The sequence below is a fragment of the Dipteris shenzhenensis genome, chromosome 8 (assembly GCF_047967505.1).
Source record: "Dipteris shenzhenensis isolate YYH24624 ecotype China chromosome 8, Dip_SZ_1.0, whole genome shotgun sequence".
Classification (NCBI taxonomy): domain Eukaryota; kingdom Viridiplantae; phylum Streptophyta; class Polypodiopsida; order Gleicheniales; family Dipteridaceae; genus Dipteris; species Dipteris shenzhenensis.
In genome coordinates, this window is record NC_141603.1 from 3,729,092 (window position 1) to 3,746,898 (window position 17,807).

Here is a 17,807-nt window from a genome sequence, read left to right on the forward strand (position 1 = left end):
GAAGAAGGGGGTAGGGTTCTCTGAGGTCTCCATCCTGCATAATCAGGGGGTCTATATGCCACGTTTTCCCTTGCAGCCCTATGATGCGAAGGCGCTGCCAGGGAAGCTGGGGGTCGATCACGGCCTCTCTGCTTTGGAGGCGGCTATCATCAGCAACGGAGAAGAAGTGGATCGAGGAGTCCGAGAAAAGGTGTGCAACCACCAAAGGAATGCCCCGGGGTGTGAACTGTCGTAGCCACCTCTCATCTCCCGGGAAGAGCTGTCTGGTGACCATGGGAATCCTCCAATTTGCAGGAATGGTAGCATCGATCTCCGCTCATCGAGCGTGGATCCCACGTGCCGTACCTACTACTGCTGCCAGCTCGCCTGGGCTCAGCTGGCTGTAGACGTCCCTCCAAACCCGGAGCGAGCACGCGGGCCCACGCGCCCAGAGCGCCCAAGGGATATGGGATCTCTCTCCAAGCTGGTGACCTGTATCATCTGTCACCTGGCTGCTCCAGATCAGGGGCTGTCTGTCTATCTCCTCTCGGCAGCTAGGGGGAACCTGGGAGAGGCTGTGTCGCAACTTCCTCCAGACCGAGACGAGGCTACGGAGGAAGGGGGAACGGGGCTGAGTCAATGGGGCAGAAGTGAAGTTCGTTGAGTCGATGGGGCAGAAGTGAAGATCCACCGGATAGATGGTTGCAAATCACCCCCTCTCTAGGGGGTACACGCGCTGAGACCATGCTGAAGCAAGAGCTTCCACGTCTGCCCTCCTGGGGTCAGACCGTGGATGACTAACTTGCCAAGTAGTGCATGACTCTGCAGTTCTGGATCTATGATGCCAAGGCCGCCCTCTGTCTGGGGGAGAATGACCGTCTGCCAGGCGACCCGGGCTCTGGTGGTGCCGGAACCATCTGAGCCAGACCAAAGGAAGTTCCGCACCAGTCTCCTCAGCTGGGCTACACATGATCTCGAGAAACACCAGCAAGAGGCCACATACCAAGCGGTGGCAAGAAGGACCTAGTTGACCACAAGGGCCTTGCCTGCCAAGGATAGCGGAGCTGTGCTCCAGAAGGCTAGCTTCCGTCGTATGGAGGCTAGGACCGGGGTAAGAATTGCTGAGCCGACGTGATGTCCAGGCCTACCTGGAATCCTAGGTAACGTGTCGTATGTCCTCTAGGGATCCAGCGAAACCCCAGGAAAATACCCCACTGTGAGCTGGCTTCTGGATCCATAAGAAAACCAATAGACTTATGCCAATTGATTTTCGCCCCAACGGCTAGGCAAAAAACGTCTAAGGACATCATCCTGCACATATAGGGCTGTGTCATCTGCATACTCGGAGTCGAGAAGTTCTGCATCGTCTCGAATAGGGAGACGCATCCCGTGAAGACCAGTGGTACGGGCTCGTAGGAAGTGGGTCATGGCCTCTGCAAAAAATAGGAAGAGGTAGGGCGCAAGCAGATAGCCCTGACGCACCGAGTGCTCGAGGGTGAATCTCTCCCCCATCTTGCCGCTGATGATAACCCGGCTGGAGGCCGACCTATAGAGGCTAGCAATACCTCTGATCCACTCGTCCGGGAAACCGAACCGAGAGTGTACCTTCCAAGAAGGACCAGTCTACCCTGTCGTACGCCTTCTCAAAGTCAAGAAGGAGTATGGCAAGGTGCTGGCCACTGTGCTGGGCCCACTCCGTCGCCTCTGAGAAAGTGAAAATGTTGTCCAAAATGCTGCAATCTTGGACAAAACCAGTCTGGGTGTCATGGATCAAGTCGTGTAGCAGAGGGCGGATGCGGCTACTGATCATCTTGGCGAGGATTTTGTAGGCAGTCGGGAGGACGGTGATAGGGCGCCACTGTCTGATCTCCTGACGGTCCCCCCCTTTGGGGATGAGGCAAATCAAGCCTGTCGCAAGGCTCTTTGGCATCTGTCCGCTGAAGAAGATATGCTGGAAGGCTGTGAGCAAGGGCTGTTGGACCTGCTCCCAGAAGGTGGTGAAGAAAGCTCTAGAGAGGCCATCCTCACTTGGGCATTTTTGCCCATCAATAGCGCTCACCGCATCCTGCATCTCTGCCACGGTGAAAGGGGCGAGAAGGGAATCACTCGTGCTAGGCTGCACGAGCAACGGTGTATACCTCCACACCTCCTCCCTGCATAGGCGGCCACGAGGGTCTGGGGGCTCCTGCTGGAACAGGGATCTGTAGAAATCTGTCGCCAAGTCCCGGGACCTCGTCTGGATCTGTCCTGACACTACCATCCTGCGCTCTAAGAGATCGGAGCTGTTCCCCTGCTGACCTCTGGCCATGAGTCCTGAAGAACTCTCTGCACATCTTGTCGCCTTTCCTAGCTCAGAAGGACTTGGAAGCATGAAACGAGAACTGTGAGCGTCGCTGGGTGATCTCCTCTAGCATGGCTCGGGCTCGAACCTCCTGCCGTGTGAGCTCCTCAGAGCCTGGAGAAGACTGCTGCATTCACTGAATCAAGGCGAGATCTCGTCTGAGACCCCTCTCCTTCGCCCACCACTGTTGCCTGGCCTGAATCGCCTCCTGCTGACAAATGAGACTAGACTCGGCAAGCGCCTGAGCTACCTGTGCTGCCATATCCCCCATGGGGTCCCAATCCTGCTCCCACAGGTCCACTATCCTGCTGCGAACCGCTGCTTTGGAGTAGATGGAGTTTGGGATGCGGCATGAGCGTGGAGGTGAGGAGTGAGAGGCTGAGTCCAGGACTAGGATGACTTGGGCATGGTTAGAGAGTGTTGTCCCTGGAACCACTACTTACTCTCCACCTCTACCAAGCGCCCAATCGCTGACATAGAAACGGTCCAGCCGCTCCAGAAGTCTACCTCCCTCCCTCCTGTAACCCCAAGAGAAGTCCAGACTCCCTGTCCATCTGCGAAAGGAAGGCTCCCTCCAGCTGTCCTGACCTCCCACTGCGAACAGGAAGAAGTCCCAATTTGCCTGCTCCGCCTGAGCTATACCGAGGAACTCTGGGCCCCGTCCCTGCTAATCCTCTAAGGTCTCAAGGTTGTTGAAGTCCCCTCCTACAATCCAAGAATCCATCTTTGGCAATAAGTCTGTCAAAGAGCTCCAAAAAGTGGCTCTCCGTCTGAGGTCGGTCGGGGCATAGATATTGAGGATGCCGATACGGGATCCCTCAATATTCAAGCCCACCCAAAGCGCACGTCCTGGGATCAGGGTGCCAAAACCACACACATGCTGAACTAGAGAAGCGTTGATGGAGGTACAGACACCCCCGCTTCTCCCCTGCTCGCCAATCGAAGGTTCCCAGTAGGTGTGGGAGCATCCTGTGAGGACCTTCCCCACAATTACTGGTTTGAGAAGCCGAAAGCTTGTGTTCTTGCAATAGGAGCACATCTACCCTTCCCACCAATGCTAGCTGGAGCTTCTGTTTGAGCACCATCTTCCTGGGGCAGCGGGTTCCTGATGAGTGAAACCCGTTGACGTTCCAAGAGATAATGCGTGAACTCATGAAGAGGGGAGATGGGCCACAAATAGCTGTCTGCTTGCGGTCGATGTTGAGGTGGTCGGAGGATGTCCAATGTGCAGACGAAGGCGCTTCTGTGAGGGTTTCGAAGGAGAGGCCGGATTATCAGACCCATCCTCTAAAACCTTCAACAGAGGGGAGAGGCCCTTCGTCCCATGGTGGCAAGCTCTCTTTAACCAGCTCGATGCCTCTGCCAGGGAAATACTATAGAAGCCCGCTACCTTTGAGGTCCTCCACGGGCGGAGCCCTTCCGCGTAGACCCACTCCAGAGTCGGCCGAATAATGACAAAAAGGCGGAATCGTTTGGCGCTGTGGCGCCATCTCAGACGAACGTCACCCTCCTTCCATTGCTGCTAAAGAAGCTCCGCTGCTCTGCTACCGATCTAGTCCTGCACCTGCTCCTGGGACTGATCTCGAATCGTCTCCCAAACATTTTCATTCGTCCATTGCTCATTCCCGTCACTGGTGATAGTGAAGGAATAGCTAGGACCATCGTGGGGGGCAAGGACAGACACCTTACCCTCCGCCCCCTTGCGGAGGAAGAAGATGCTGATGTCTAGGCATGCAGGGAAGGATCCAATACCCGCTGCATCCAGATAATCCCAAGGTCCTGCTCGGTAAAACTTGCTCGGTAAAACTCCAAAGGTAGAGCTCTAGGAGCAGCCCTTGGGTGTGGGGACGAGGATGAGGAGTCTGAACCAGAGAGAGGGGTGCTGGCTATCGAACAAGCTGGAGTGGTGCTGGCCTTCTGCGGGGAAGGGCCTCTCCCCTCCGCCGGGCCAGGAGAGATAGGCGCTGGGGAGGTCTGTGCTGGATTCGGGGCTGCAGGTGGCGTTGGCGGAGAGGGGGGTTCCCTCTGGATCATGCTCGAGGAAGAGAGGGGAGCGGAAACCACCGGTGCTGGGGGGGATCCTAGAGGGGGTGGAGGTCGGGGGACCGAGGAGGAGGGGGGAGGGGCGGGAGGGCGGGGTGAAGGATGAGGGGGAGGCTGGCTGATCTTCTCCTTCCCTTTCTCCTTCCCTTTACCGCGGTGGCTGCTGCTGATTGGTGACCACAGGGGGGGGCTCTTGCTGTAGATGGGAAGGCTTTTTTGGTCCTGCTTTGTTTCCTTTCCGTTTTCTTTTGACCTCAGTCCAGCCTTCCCCTTCGGGAGGGGGTGTCGATGCCTGGCGGGGGGGATCCTGAGTTGCCTGGATGGGGGCCTTCTGAGGTTGTGTCCTCGTGAAGCGAGGGCAGGAGCGCGCCTGGTGCCCGAAGCCGTGGCATCTCAGACACTGATCTGGGCGACCAGTGACCATAATGCACTGCGTCACCACACCTGTGTCCGTCTCGATCTCGAACTCCGAGGGGATACTCTGCGGATCTAGGATTGCCACTTTGACACGTGGCACCCCTTGGGCTGCCGCCGCATCAACGTAGGTGTCCTGCATGGGCCAGCCAAAGTGCGTCCCCAGGTCCTTGATGATCGGGCGAAGCTCGGTTGCGAGGCCTGGGAAAATGAGGGTAACTGGATGGCGAGGAATGCGGAAGCGGGCATCGAAGTCCGCTACACTGAAACCCCTATACCATGGGACCATAAGGATGATCTTCCCACCCACAGAAGTAGGGGATCGTCTGACTATATCGCTCGCAGCCTGTGCTGAGGAGAGCTTGAGCCAGAAGATACCACGTCCCATGAGTGCAACCTCCTCAATGTGGCTGTCCTCAAGGTAGAGGGTGGACTGCAACCAGTCCCTGATGTCTGCTCGTGAAGGGGAGTAGCCAATGACTCTCCCATAAACGGATGTCTGGGAGAAGTCCGTGGCGGCCTGCTTCACCAAGGAGACCTGGTGCTCTATCAGTGTTACGCGGTAGGCTGATGGAGGGGGGGGGTCCGTCTAGGCAGCCGGTTCCGGGCTCTTGGCCGCCATACCGCACCGACAAACTGCGAACGCTCCAAAGTCAGGGGAAATAGAAGGAAACGGCAGAGACGAAGGAGGGGGGGAGTGGTACGGAGGCGGGGGAGGGAAGAGGGAGGGATGGAGAGGTACGGGGAAGTGGGGGGGGGAGAGGTGGTGAAGAGGGAGCGGGTGGCGGAGGGAAGGAAGGAGGAGAGAGGGGGGGGGGGGGCAGCGCAGCGCAGCGCAGGGAGGGGGAGAGGAGGAGGGAAAGGGAGGGGGTGTGGCAGCGCCGCACGAGAGGCGGCAAGGAGGAGAGGCGAGGAAGGGGGGGGTAGCGTTGCGCCGCAGCAGGGGGGAAGGAGGGGGCGGGGGGGGTGGTAGCGCAACGCGAGGGGGGGGAGGCGGGGGGGGGAACGGAGAGCGGAGAGGGGAGGAGCGGAGCAGGGGGGGCTGGGAGAGAACGGAGAGTAGAGAGGGGAGGAGCGGAGCCGGGGGGGGGGGGACAACAGGTGGAGAGGGAGGAGGGGGACGGAGGGCCGCGGCGGGAGGCGACAGTGAGGGAGGAGGGGGAGGGGAGGGGCCGCGCAGCGCGAGGGGGGGGTAGACAGGAGCGGGGGAGGGGGGGGCGTTCACAGGAGCTCTTGTCGAGGCGATAGTACTGACTCCATCATAACACGCCACACACCATAATTGTTCCCGTCCAGTTTTCAATCAACAGGGAACGTGGGTAGAACAGGAATCTTCACCTTGTTTTCTGCCAATTCTTGTAGGGAAGCCATAGACTAAAGGTGAGAGAGACGGAGAAGACTGGGAGAGAGGAAGAGCAATGAAGGAAGAAAGAAGGAAGGAAGGAGAGGGCTGAGGGGAAAAAATGCTTCCTTCAACCTCCGAGCGTCTGGCCTTCACACAAACTACCCCTTTGATCTGAAAACACCCTTCAAAGCTTATGAACAGCAGCCCATATTTTCCACTACAAATAGCTTCCCAAGCTTGCGGAATCCCCTTTCCACAGCTCAAGTCTTTTGGCCAGCCTTAGGCTCTGATACCATGTGAGAAACGCAGCGATGCGGAGCGATGAAGGAGAGAAAACAGCAAACACTCGGAAGAGAGAAGCAGAGAACAAGAGAGATTGCACAGGATCTCGGGAAAAACATCCTCAACTGCTGGAGAAAACCCCTCCACGGGTGGCTGCACAAGTGTGCACTGAGATGGAAAATAATGAGGGGAGGGGGCCCTATTTATAGGGTCACCCCCTGCCTAGAAAAACCGACCAGAGGAGGAGAGAGAGAGCCGTCCAAGGGGCCGACCGTGGGTCGGGTCAGGCCGACCAGCAGGTCGAGCCTTATGGCCCTGGTTAGGGCCTGTATACCTTCCAAGCAGGGTGCCACCTAGCCGCCATGTGTGCGGCCTGGTGGCAGCCTGGTAACAGCCCCGCAACAGGCCCGTGTGGCCCCGTGCTGTCCTGCAGCAGCCGTGGACTGGTGGCGAGCAGATACAGGCTTCGTATGCCTATGCTCTTGCTCCATACGGTCCGGGCACATGGACAGCTATCAAGGTGATCCCCCTCTGCCTCTCCAAAGCTTGCCAACCCACAAACAAGATCCTCACTCTCCCTCACATGGGCGGGCAGACCCACAACCAAGGCTCTCACTCCAGGAGACAGGAGATGAACTCTAAGAGGACCATGTGGGTGGAGTGACTTTAGTTTGTGCAAAGGCTAGTGCGGGTGTGGAAGTGACACGCTCAAGCTGACCTGCATTGTAGCCCACATCTGTTGGTGCTGAAGTAGCATGGCGTCTCGGTCAGGTCTATGCTGCCTCTCAGTCTAGGTGAGCTCTGTGCGCAAAGTGCCTCCTTGTTTTTGCGTTCCTTTCATGTAAAAAAGAGAATTTTTTTGAGATTTGAGCGATTCTTGAGGCTCTTTTGCCTCCTTTTCTTCAAGTTGCTTCTTTGTCAAGTCCAACAGTCTTTTGCTTTCTTTGAGCTCTCATGAGTATTCTTCAACCTGGGCAAAGATGTGTCAATCGTCCTCCATAAGCATCTCCATTTCTTTAGTGCTTTGCATAGCATATGTTTCTTGCTGTCTTAGTCTTCTTGGAAGTCTCACTTATTGAACTCCTCTCTCCTTTCCTTATCCATGGCTCCCGGATGTGTGATCTTTCCTGATCTCAAGACAACCATGCTCACGGTAGTCAAGTTGGATCACAGATTGAAACTCTGATAGCAATGTAACATGCAACGGTTAAGATTGTGTAATCACAACAAGACCTTCTTTAAACCTTTAGCAAGTCATCTTTATGTCTGCACCACAAAGAGGGGGAGAGATATAAGGGTTAAGAGATAGAGAGTCAACAACCGATTGTGCAACATGCAATGGTTAATGATTGTGTAATCACAACGAGACTTTCTTTAAAGCTTATTGCGAGTCCTCTTTGTGTATGCACCATAGAGAGGGGATAGAGAGAGAAGGGTTAGAGATAAAGGGTCGACAACCAATTGGGTCCCTGTACACATTGAGGGCCCCCTCTCCCAATATAGGGGAGCATTTGCTTTAAGCTTGGAGAACTGAAATACAAAAGACACTCTTCTAAATGGAAATGCAACTTTGAAGAGAACAAAGACGTTGTAGACCACTCTGCGAGGCTATTGATGAGGCTAGTGCTATCCACGGGCATGCTGGGTTATTGCATCTGCCCTTCACCTCCGGAGTGCCGATAGAGACTCAATACGAAGTTTTTGTAGGATGGATGCTCAAGTATTTGTGGGTGTGTGGAATCTGGATTTGTATGTGTGAGAGTTTATACTATGGTCTACACCCGCCGTGGGACTCGAATGACGTCAGTGGGGATCAATGCGGATAGCTAGTCCTTGCTATGTGTGATGGAGATTATGGTTTTCAACCTTATGAGTGACTATCATGAGATTGAAACTGCACTATGTCGTGTTTTTAGAGGATGAGTTTGGGCATGTTCATGGACTCATCTAGGTACATGCTTCTGGCGTATTAGCGGACAAGCAAATTTCACTTGTGGAGTTTTCGTCCATGTTGCGGCCTGCTTGTTTTGCAATAATTCTTTCTATCTTATGTGGTGTGTTGCCCTATCAGCTAGATCTAGATGCTCGTTTGGGAGAGACTAAAATGAAATTGTTTAGTCTTCACAAGTAGTTGCAGCTTGAATGAAGAGATTATGGACTACCTTTTGATTAGCCTTCTCCTTTAGTGCTAGCCTTCATCATGGCTGAGTGTGCCCTTCACCTCCAGAGTGCCGACAAAAACTCAATACGAAGACTTTGTATAAGTGGATGGTCAAGTATGTTAGGGTGTGTGGATTTTATGTTTGAGAGCATATGTTTATACTATGGTCTGCACCCACTGTTGGGCACTGATGATGTTAGTGTGGATCTCATAGCAACTAGTCCCTACTATGCGTGATGGAGTTTATGGTTTTCAACCTTATGAGTGACTATCATGAGATTGAAACTTCACTATGTTGTGTTTTTAGAGGATGAGTTTGGGCATGTTTTTAGACTCATCTAGGTATATGCTTCTGGCATATTAGCGGACATGCTAATTTCAGCTTGTGAAGTTTTTGATGTTGCGGCCTGCTGGTTTTACCAATAATTATGTTTATCTTAAGTGCATCGGCTCCAAGTAGTCGCCAAAACCTAAGGGAACCCTTGGAAAAAGCTTTTGTCTAACCATACCGCCTCATGGGTTTTCAATCTCGAAACTTAGCGTAGAACTTCCGGATGCATCGTCTTGACCCATGCCACTTATGGAGAAGAATATGTTTTGGCTCTATAATCTCTGCATTGTCGGTCAATTCGGGTTGTGGCTCATCTAAGACGTCGCTGAGTGCTGGTCCGATTTGCACAATACCTATAAGACATTATGCAAGCTCAACTTTTTGGTAACCGCAACTTTATGGAGACGTTGTTGATCTTATTAATGATAGGGAAGCGTCCAAAGCTTCTGAATGAAAGCTTGGGACATCGCTTGCCGATGTGCTTCAATTTTTGCTTGATATGTTAATAAACCCATTCACCTTCCTTGAATGTGGCATCTCGTGGGGGTGTGTTTTTCTTAGTGCGTGTGTACTACCCGTATGGAGAAATCATCTTGGTGAGGAATAATTAAAACCTCTTGCTACGACCAATACTCAATGAGTGTCATTAAGAATGGCCTGCACCAGAGGAAGATAGCATTCCCACTTCATCTGTGTATCATGACAATATGCTTTGAGCAAGTCGAATGCCAACTGATTGTAGATTTATGTATATTTGTCTGTGTACGGATGAAATACTTTGGACAACTATAATTCGGCGCCGAAATTATCAGAGAGGGCCCTCAAATGAGAGGGACTCTTCGAATTCGTGTCTAACACGATGGTCCGTGGCAACCCTCCAATGGGATACCAATACCAAATAAACAAGAGTGGTACATCCTCTGCATTGGCCGTTTGTTTACAAGGTATAAGCATGCAAAACTTACGAAAGCAATTAATAATAGCTAAGCATTGTGTATTGTGCGTGCCTACTGATGTCAGATGGGGCCCCACGAAATCCGTGGCTACGTCCTAGAACGGACCTTTTGGAAAAGGCAATGGCATAAGCAAACCAGCCGCCCCAATACCCGCCTGCTTGCTGCAGGGATATGCTAGAAGGAATTGCGAACTGGTGGGAGCTGATTCGCGGCTGATCATGGTCTTGGAATGGTGCGGCGGGTGGCTGGAACTGAGCTGAGGAATGGCAGAATTTAATGAGAAGTAAGGGGGGGGGGGGGGGCAAAGGCCCCTTATATAGGCCTCTCAACCAGCCGACTGGCCAGCCAATATGGCTGACCAGTCAAGTTGGTTGGCCCACCTGGTTTGCTGGCTGGTAGGGCCAGGAAATGCCAGCCCTCTGTTTGGGGGCGGCTGAGGCTCCTATTCCTGTCCCTCCTCAAGTCAATAGGCCATCCTTTGGGGGGCCCTTTTGGGCTCCTATCCTAGGTGATGACCACTGTCCAAACCCCGCCGTTTGCTGTGTGTAGATGCTGCCAGAAATCGTGATCTGATTGGAGACGATTTGTTATTGGTCATAGGCCTCCCAACCAGCCGACTGGCCAGCCAATATGGCTGACCAGTCAAGTTGGTTGGCCCACTTGGTTTGCTGGCTGGTAGGGCCAGGAAATGCCAGCCCTCTGTTTGATTTTGGGGGTGGCTGAGGCTCCTATTCCTGTCCCTCCTCAAGTCAATAGGCCATCCTTTGGGGGGCCCTTTTGGGCTCCTATCCTAGGTGATGACCACTGTCCAAACCCCGCCGTTTGCTGTGTGTAGATGCTGCCAGAAATCATGATCTGATTGGAGACGATTTGTTATTGGTCCTGGTCCTGAACTGGCGCTGCAATGGGCTGGAGCAAAGGCTGGAGACTGGCGGAACTGAATGGGAAAACATAGTACAGAACAGCCCCGTTTATAGGCCTGAAACAGGCTGACTGGTTGACCGACCTGCTGGTTGGGTCAACAGACTTGACTGCTCGGGTCAAATGACCTGACCTGGTCAGCATGTAATGCTGACCTTTGGGCGACCTAGCTGGCCCTTGGTTGGGCTGCTGGAATGCTCTCAAACGGCAGCCATTAGGCTGGCCATTGGACTAGACTAACCCTTTCTGAATCCTAATCAAGCTGGGCTGACCTCTAACTACCTAACTAGTTCTCCAGTGGATACCAGAGGACTCTAACTGACCCTAAGTCTTGAAGACTGACGTACGTAGCTCATGCCTGACTTGTCCCCACCTGGGGTTCACAATGGGGCCATGGCATACGACAAAAAGCCTACTGTAGGGATCTACTGATGTACAATGCACTTGATGTTGAGTCTAGTGTGTCAGAATGCACCCTAATGCAGGGGTGCATGGATTTGCAAATTATTTCAGGCAAATATTGATCCTTACAAGAGAATTTGATGATTAGTGATTATTCCATGCTATGTGAAGATGCTGGGCTTTTGTAAGTCCATGTCGTAATTTGTTTCCTGTGTGCCTGCATTGCTCCAGATCTTTCTTTTCTATTTCGTTTCAATAGTCTATTATTTGTCCTTATTCCGCCTCTTCTGTTTTTTTTAATGATGTTTTATAGACCAAATATCTGCTACCAGATCAGTCAAAGGTGCAAGAATTGGCTAAACTGCTTGAGCAGAAGAAAATTGGTGTTGTCGCACACTTTTATATGGATCCCGAAGTTCAAGGAGTCCTTGCTGCTGCAAAAACGGCATGGCCACATATCTTCATATCTGACTCTTTGGTAATGGCGGACCGAGCTGTTAAAATGGCAGATGCTGGATGTAAGCACATTGCAGTCCTGGGTGTGGATTTCATGTCTGAGAACGTGCGAGCCATACTTGATCGGGCTGGTCACGAGCAAGTAATTGCTTACCCTTGTTATGTGATGATGTTTGAAATTCCCCTTTGCTCCTGCCCATGGACCAAAAAACTGACAAATCTAATTTGGCCTTTGTATTGATTTGCCACGCTACCCTAGAAATTACCGAAAGAAAACATCATCACTGGGGGGCACTTTTCCCTGCCAAATGCTAAGAATCTTGTTTACAAACTGTGTATTGGAATCTTTTTTGGCCAGGTTAGTGTTTATCGTATGGCAGTTGAGCAGATAGGTTGCTCTTTGGCTGAAGCTGCAGAGAGCAGCACATACCTTAAGTACCTGGAAACTGCAGCTCAAAATGCTCCCGCTCTCCATGTTATTTACATCAACACTTCTTTGGAAACGAAGGCTAGAGCTCATGCCATTGTACCAACTATTACATGCACCTCTTCAAATGTCGTGCAGACTGTGCTGCAGGTGTGTGTAGTTATACATCTGTTTATGGATAGAAAGTAGCTAGACATATCTCTAAATGGCTACTCCTGTTGTGATCAGGCATTTGCACAGGTGCCTACTGTTTCTGTATGGTTTGGCCCAGACTCCTATATGGGTGCCAATTTAGCAGAGATGTTTCGACAGATGGCAAATATGTCAGACGAAGAAATTGCATCAATACATCCTTTGCATAACAAGCGATCAGTGCTCTCACTTTTACCCAGGCTTCATTACTATCATGTAGGTTGGGTATTGAGAATTTGCTCTAGTTTGATGCTTGTGGTGCAAGAAAAAATGTATGCCTGAAATGGACTGTTTTCATGGATACATGCTTTTAGACGTAATCGTCTGGTTCCTTGTTCATAATACCAGCACTTCAAAAAAATTGAGTGTGTTTTTCTATGGCTGAATCAGACTTATTTTGTGATGTACTTGTAATGAAGATGTGGAAAGAGGTCAATATAAGATGAGCAATCGCAATATATCATCCATAATGAGGAGTTTCTTTTCATGGCAATTGTGAGGATGCTCAACAAAAGTGATAATACGCTGTTTTTTTGGGTTGTGCAACATACAGGATGGATCTTGTATTGTGCACAATTTGTTTGGGCATGAGGTTGTATCAAATGTACAGAAGGCTTATTGTGATGCCTTTTTGACTGCTCACTTTGAGGTTCCTGGTGAAATGTTTGCATTGGCCATGGAGGCCAAGCAGCGAGGCATGGGAGTGGTGGGTTCCACCCAGAATATTTTGGACTTCATAACACAGCATGTGCAGGATGCAGTAAACCGTAATTTTGACGACAGGCTTCAGTTTGTATTAGGCACGGAGGCAGGAATGGTCACAGCAATTGTGGGGGCAGTACGGAAGATTTTGACTGATGGGACATCAAAAGGGAATCAAGCCAAGATTGAGGTTGAAATTGTGTTCCCTGTCTCTTCAGATTCAATATCTGCAGTGCCATCATCATCAGCACCACATTCATCATCAAACAACAAGCTCTCAAAACTTGACATTGTTCCTGGAGTTTCATCGGGTGAAGGTTGTTCTGTTAGTGGTGGATGTGCTTCTTGCCCATACATGAAGGTATGTAAACAGAAAACCTTTCATTTCGTGTGGTTTAAAAGCACGTGCCGCAAACATCATTGTCCGTACATGGAGGTAATGCGAAGAAAACCTGTGCAATGTGTGGCTTTTAAAGTGAACAGCCAGATTGACAACCAGATTGGAATGGCTTTGTTAGGGAAAGGATCTGTGAAGCTCAGCTAATTGTCCAGTTGAATGTTGAATACTGATAATCCTTTGCCAAACAGTTTAATTCTCTGAATACTTTGCTAACTGTTACGCATACCCATGCATTTTCTTGTTTTGCTTGGATGGGTTCTATTCTGTGCTTAACATGTGATAATTGTATTGTGATACAGATGAACTCTTTGGACGCATTGTTAAAAGTATGCCATCTAGTGGGCACACCCATGGAGCATGCACTTGATTTGCAACAAACTCGTAGATTTGATAACAGTAATATAGCTGGGTATTCAGTTGCAGAGCTTGGTTGTGAACCAATACTTCATATGCGTCATTTTCAGGTAGCATTTTGTGAGTTCTAATGTGCCAATGATTGGCAGTCTTGAAAATAAAATTGCAAGGTTTTAAGCTTTCTCCTGTGGAGTGGATTTCATTAGTCTCTGGAGTCTCCATAGTGGGATTAAGCTGGCATTTCATTCATTGTTCCAAATAAGCTACTGGAATGGAGCTATTAAATGTGTTCTCACCTAATTCTTTTTGTGGATTTTTGCAGTCAAAGGGTAGTCTGCCACAGGCATTGGTTGACCAGATTCTCAGATAGTGCTCAACATATTTGTTCACAAACCAAATTGTGTTGCTCTACTTCAGTTTGTTAACAAGGATGCATCACTGGAATTTCCATGTACAACGAGCAAAAGTATTTGTTATGCATAATCTTTGTGAGCAATATGAGAAGTTTCTCCGGATGTTTATTGCCTTGTATTGGTTCTTGGTGGCATGCATGGGCTTGATGCCCAGAGTGATAGTGTCACGTGTGCCAAGGTTCATGAATGTAGGGAATGAGTTGTTTTCTCATATGGGATCTGTCATACAGTCTGGTAATAAAAAAATTTGGAATTTTAGTGCCAATGTCTGTATGGGTTTGAGTAGGTTAGTCAAAGAAGCTATTTTGTACTGTAAATGCTTACACTCCAATGTTGTCCACAGCAAGCTTTCTATATATTTCCGTAACTTCATTTCGTATATGCTGGGCTTTGACATGGTTCCTACGTCAAAAAGCATCTTACTACGAGAGGAGTTGGATTTTGGAACAGAGGTATTCAGCAGAGCACATGAATGCTCCATTGAAAATGGCTTTGGTCAATGTTCTGGAAAGAATTTTCAGGAATGGTTCTTTGAGTTGGAGAAGCGTGCTACTGCTGTTGAGAGGGGCGGCTTCATGACAATGAAAAGGCCATCTCATTTTACCAATCATATGACAGATGGATTTGGCAGTAATATGATTTCAAAAGCTTTTTTAGCTGAGGACACAAGTCATGCTAATATGGAGGATATGCCAGCATACAACCATTTAATCACACTTCAGGATGTGCGCACAAGCAGATAGAAGACACTTCAGAACAAGGAGAGAGGATACCGAGATGTACAGCCAAAAGATCTCATATAAAAAACCTGTCCAAAGTAGGGACCCTAAATAGAATGTATGCTACACCACCTCGTCTGAACTCCTGAACTGCTGTATGCTATTGCAGGCTTCAGTAGACGCTCTAGGCTGAGCCCTCTGCTGCTGCACTCATGCATCCCCAATTGCTCTACATAGTATGTTCGTCTGCGTCCTGGCGTGAGCACCGACTGAACAAGTTTGCCCCTCAAAGGAACCCCTCCATAAACTGGCCGACTAGCCTCTAGGGTTGGCAAACAGGGTTGACTGCCCCTTCTTCCAAAGACTGCTGACCAGGTCAGTACACCTATCGGCCAACCAGAGGTTGCTCCTCTGCCTATAGCCTTGATTCCAGGCACCTTTTGCTGGGAATTTTCTCAGCCCATATGCCCATTCCAGGCCTTATTGCTAGCCCTAACCAAGGGTCTATCGCCACTAGTGCCTATGTGGCACTGCCCACATGGCACCTTCTACACCCTTCATGCTCACAGCGTCAAGCCCCTCTGTCCTCATACGGGGGCTCAGACGTATTAGATGAGGCCTTGACCCTTATATTCCAGCAAAGAGTCCTCGTCTTGAGAGGCTTGATAATTATGTACTACCTCTGTCTCCTCAAAAGATAATGAATGGTGATCACCACCATTCTTTGTAGCATCTAATATATTAAGTGGAAGCACTGGTATTTTCATATCCACATCTCTATCTTCAAAAGTTGGTTTACTTTGAACAGTAACTTGAACCACTACCCTCTTGGATCATAACAATTTGGATGAAAGGCCACAATTGTTCAAAATGAAAATACTTTGATTAATTAAGATACTTTTAAGCATGCGAGAGAGGATTGAAATTGAGGCCACAAACTTAAATCATTTGTACTTGTTCATATTGCTCAAGAAGAACTTTTATTTTTCTAATATGCTAATGCAAGGGAAAATGAAAAAAACTACAAGCACTAATACACATATTTCTTAGCAAGAGGAATAGAATTCCAAAGTAGGAAACTAGAAATTCACACACTATATGAAGACATAGGGGACAACCAACTAGACACTATTTCTCTCATAATCCTAGTTCACATTCTTCTTGTCATCATCAACATCAATACCAACATTAAAGTCCCACTGGTCAGGGGGGAACATGGAATCCAAGAGGTGAGGTAACTTCATTAAAGGAGGTATTTGAAAAAATGAAAATTTCGAACATGAATGAAAGCAAATTCCATTCCATTAGAAGGCAAAAAATTTCATCACATACTTTCATCAACGGAAAATTTTCATCGACCAATTTTGATGTGAAAAGGTTTTTTGCCCAATATTTTTTTTCATTCATGAATCAAAATTCATCTTTTTTCATAGGACAATTTTGTTCTATTGACAAAACTTTTCCTTTTTTCAGACAATTTTTTTATTATGTTCACGTTTGGCAACAAAGCAGATTCAAGGATCTACATTTTCATCAAATTTTTAAAAAGACAAATTGCTAACATATTCACGCTTTAAAATCTAGTCTTTTTAAACTAAAAACTATATTTTTACAAAGGCTAGAGCTCTCAATCAAACCAATACACCGAAATAGAGTAAATGATAAATTATACTAATCATGACTATTTACAATTTGACCCTTTGAGTCATTGGGCTTCTATCTAAATCTAGAGACATGTTTGCTTTGAATAAACCACTTCTATGGTCGTGGACTCCATATATACCTACCCATCTTAATGTCAAAATATATTAAAATTCAACCATTTGATCAACTGTGTATTAAAAAGAAAATTTGTTTTGTTAAACAATACACTAGCCCAATGTGAAAGTGTTTCATCAAATTATATTAGATCTTAAAGTGACGTTAATTTTAGCCACCATCAATTTGTGGATAGCATGCTATGTACAAGTATTCTAGAAATGTATATTGGTAGACAACTTATCCATGAGGGCAATGTTATTACTTATGTGGAAGTTGATTCATTAAAAAATCTTTCAACCAATGGACTTGAGGGATCATATCATCTTGAGGTACTGAAACCACGTGGCAAAAGAAAAAAAAAGGAATTCATTGATGTGTAGACATGCTTGACTTGTAGGATGTAGAAATCCTTGTATCTAGATTTGAGTTAAAATATAGGGACACTTGCACAGAAAACAATCGGTATTTTAAAGCAAAAGCTCTAATGAATCTCTTAGTTGAATGAAGCACTTTCTTCTCCTTTGTAATTTGTTGTGCTTTTCAAATTAAAGAAAAGTATACTTTTTTCAACTGATAATACTAGACATTTTTAGGTTCTGGAGTAAAATGTAAGTAATATTTTATGCATTCTTTTTTCATAAAAGTACTAGTTTTTAAAAATGTTTGGCATGAAGTGTATATTTTGTCCCTATAATTTTTGAAAAAAATGTACTTTTTTGGAGTTTCTTTTCAAAAAATGAAGTTGACTTGTCATTTGCATGATTTTGTTGTGATATTAAGAAGTGTTTGTTTTCACTTCATTGAATGTGTCATTGCTTATACAAATCATTGTTGCTAGCATCGACTCACCCATACACATGCCAGCAAAGCTTGAACTAACAAGGACCATCTATGTCCATGCTTTCTACCATAGAATAGCACAAATAGTTACAACGCCACAATAAAGCAATCATGAAGTGTCGGCGAAACTATTTATGTTAAAAACAAAATTTCCCTCCATTGTCTTGTCATTGGAAGAGGCTTTACCACCACTTAAGGTATCATTCAACTTCATAATGATTACCTTCCATATCATCTGTGATACATCTTTACTCACACATAAGTTTAAGAAATTCCAAAGGCTAGCAATCTATTGCATATATGATTCACCTTTGCTTGTTAACTTGATTGTGTGTTACTTTTCTTTGCAAGAATATCACATAACCATA

General features: G+C 48.0%; 1 protein-coding gene across 1 annotated transcript in view; it reads left to right on the top strand.

Moving 5' to 3' along the window:
- The window catches only part of QS (quinolinate synthase), a 30,627-nt gene extending 16,277 nt beyond the window's left edge, over positions 1-14,350 (top strand). Inside the window, exons 2-7 of the mRNA XM_087378611.1 lie at positions 11,489-11,773; positions 11,990-12,208; positions 12,287-12,466; positions 12,804-13,313; positions 13,652-13,816; positions 14,029-14,350. Coding sequence (XP_087234737.1) covers positions 11,489-11,773; positions 11,990-12,208; positions 12,287-12,466; positions 12,804-13,313; positions 13,652-13,816; positions 14,029-14,076 — 1,407 coding nt within the window. The 3' untranslated portion in view covers positions 14,077-14,350. The remainder of the gene's footprint in view (positions 1-11,488; positions 11,774-11,989; positions 12,209-12,286; positions 12,467-12,803; positions 13,314-13,651; positions 13,817-14,028) is intronic.
- The last annotated feature ends 3,457 nt before the right edge of the window (positions 14,351-17,807 follow it).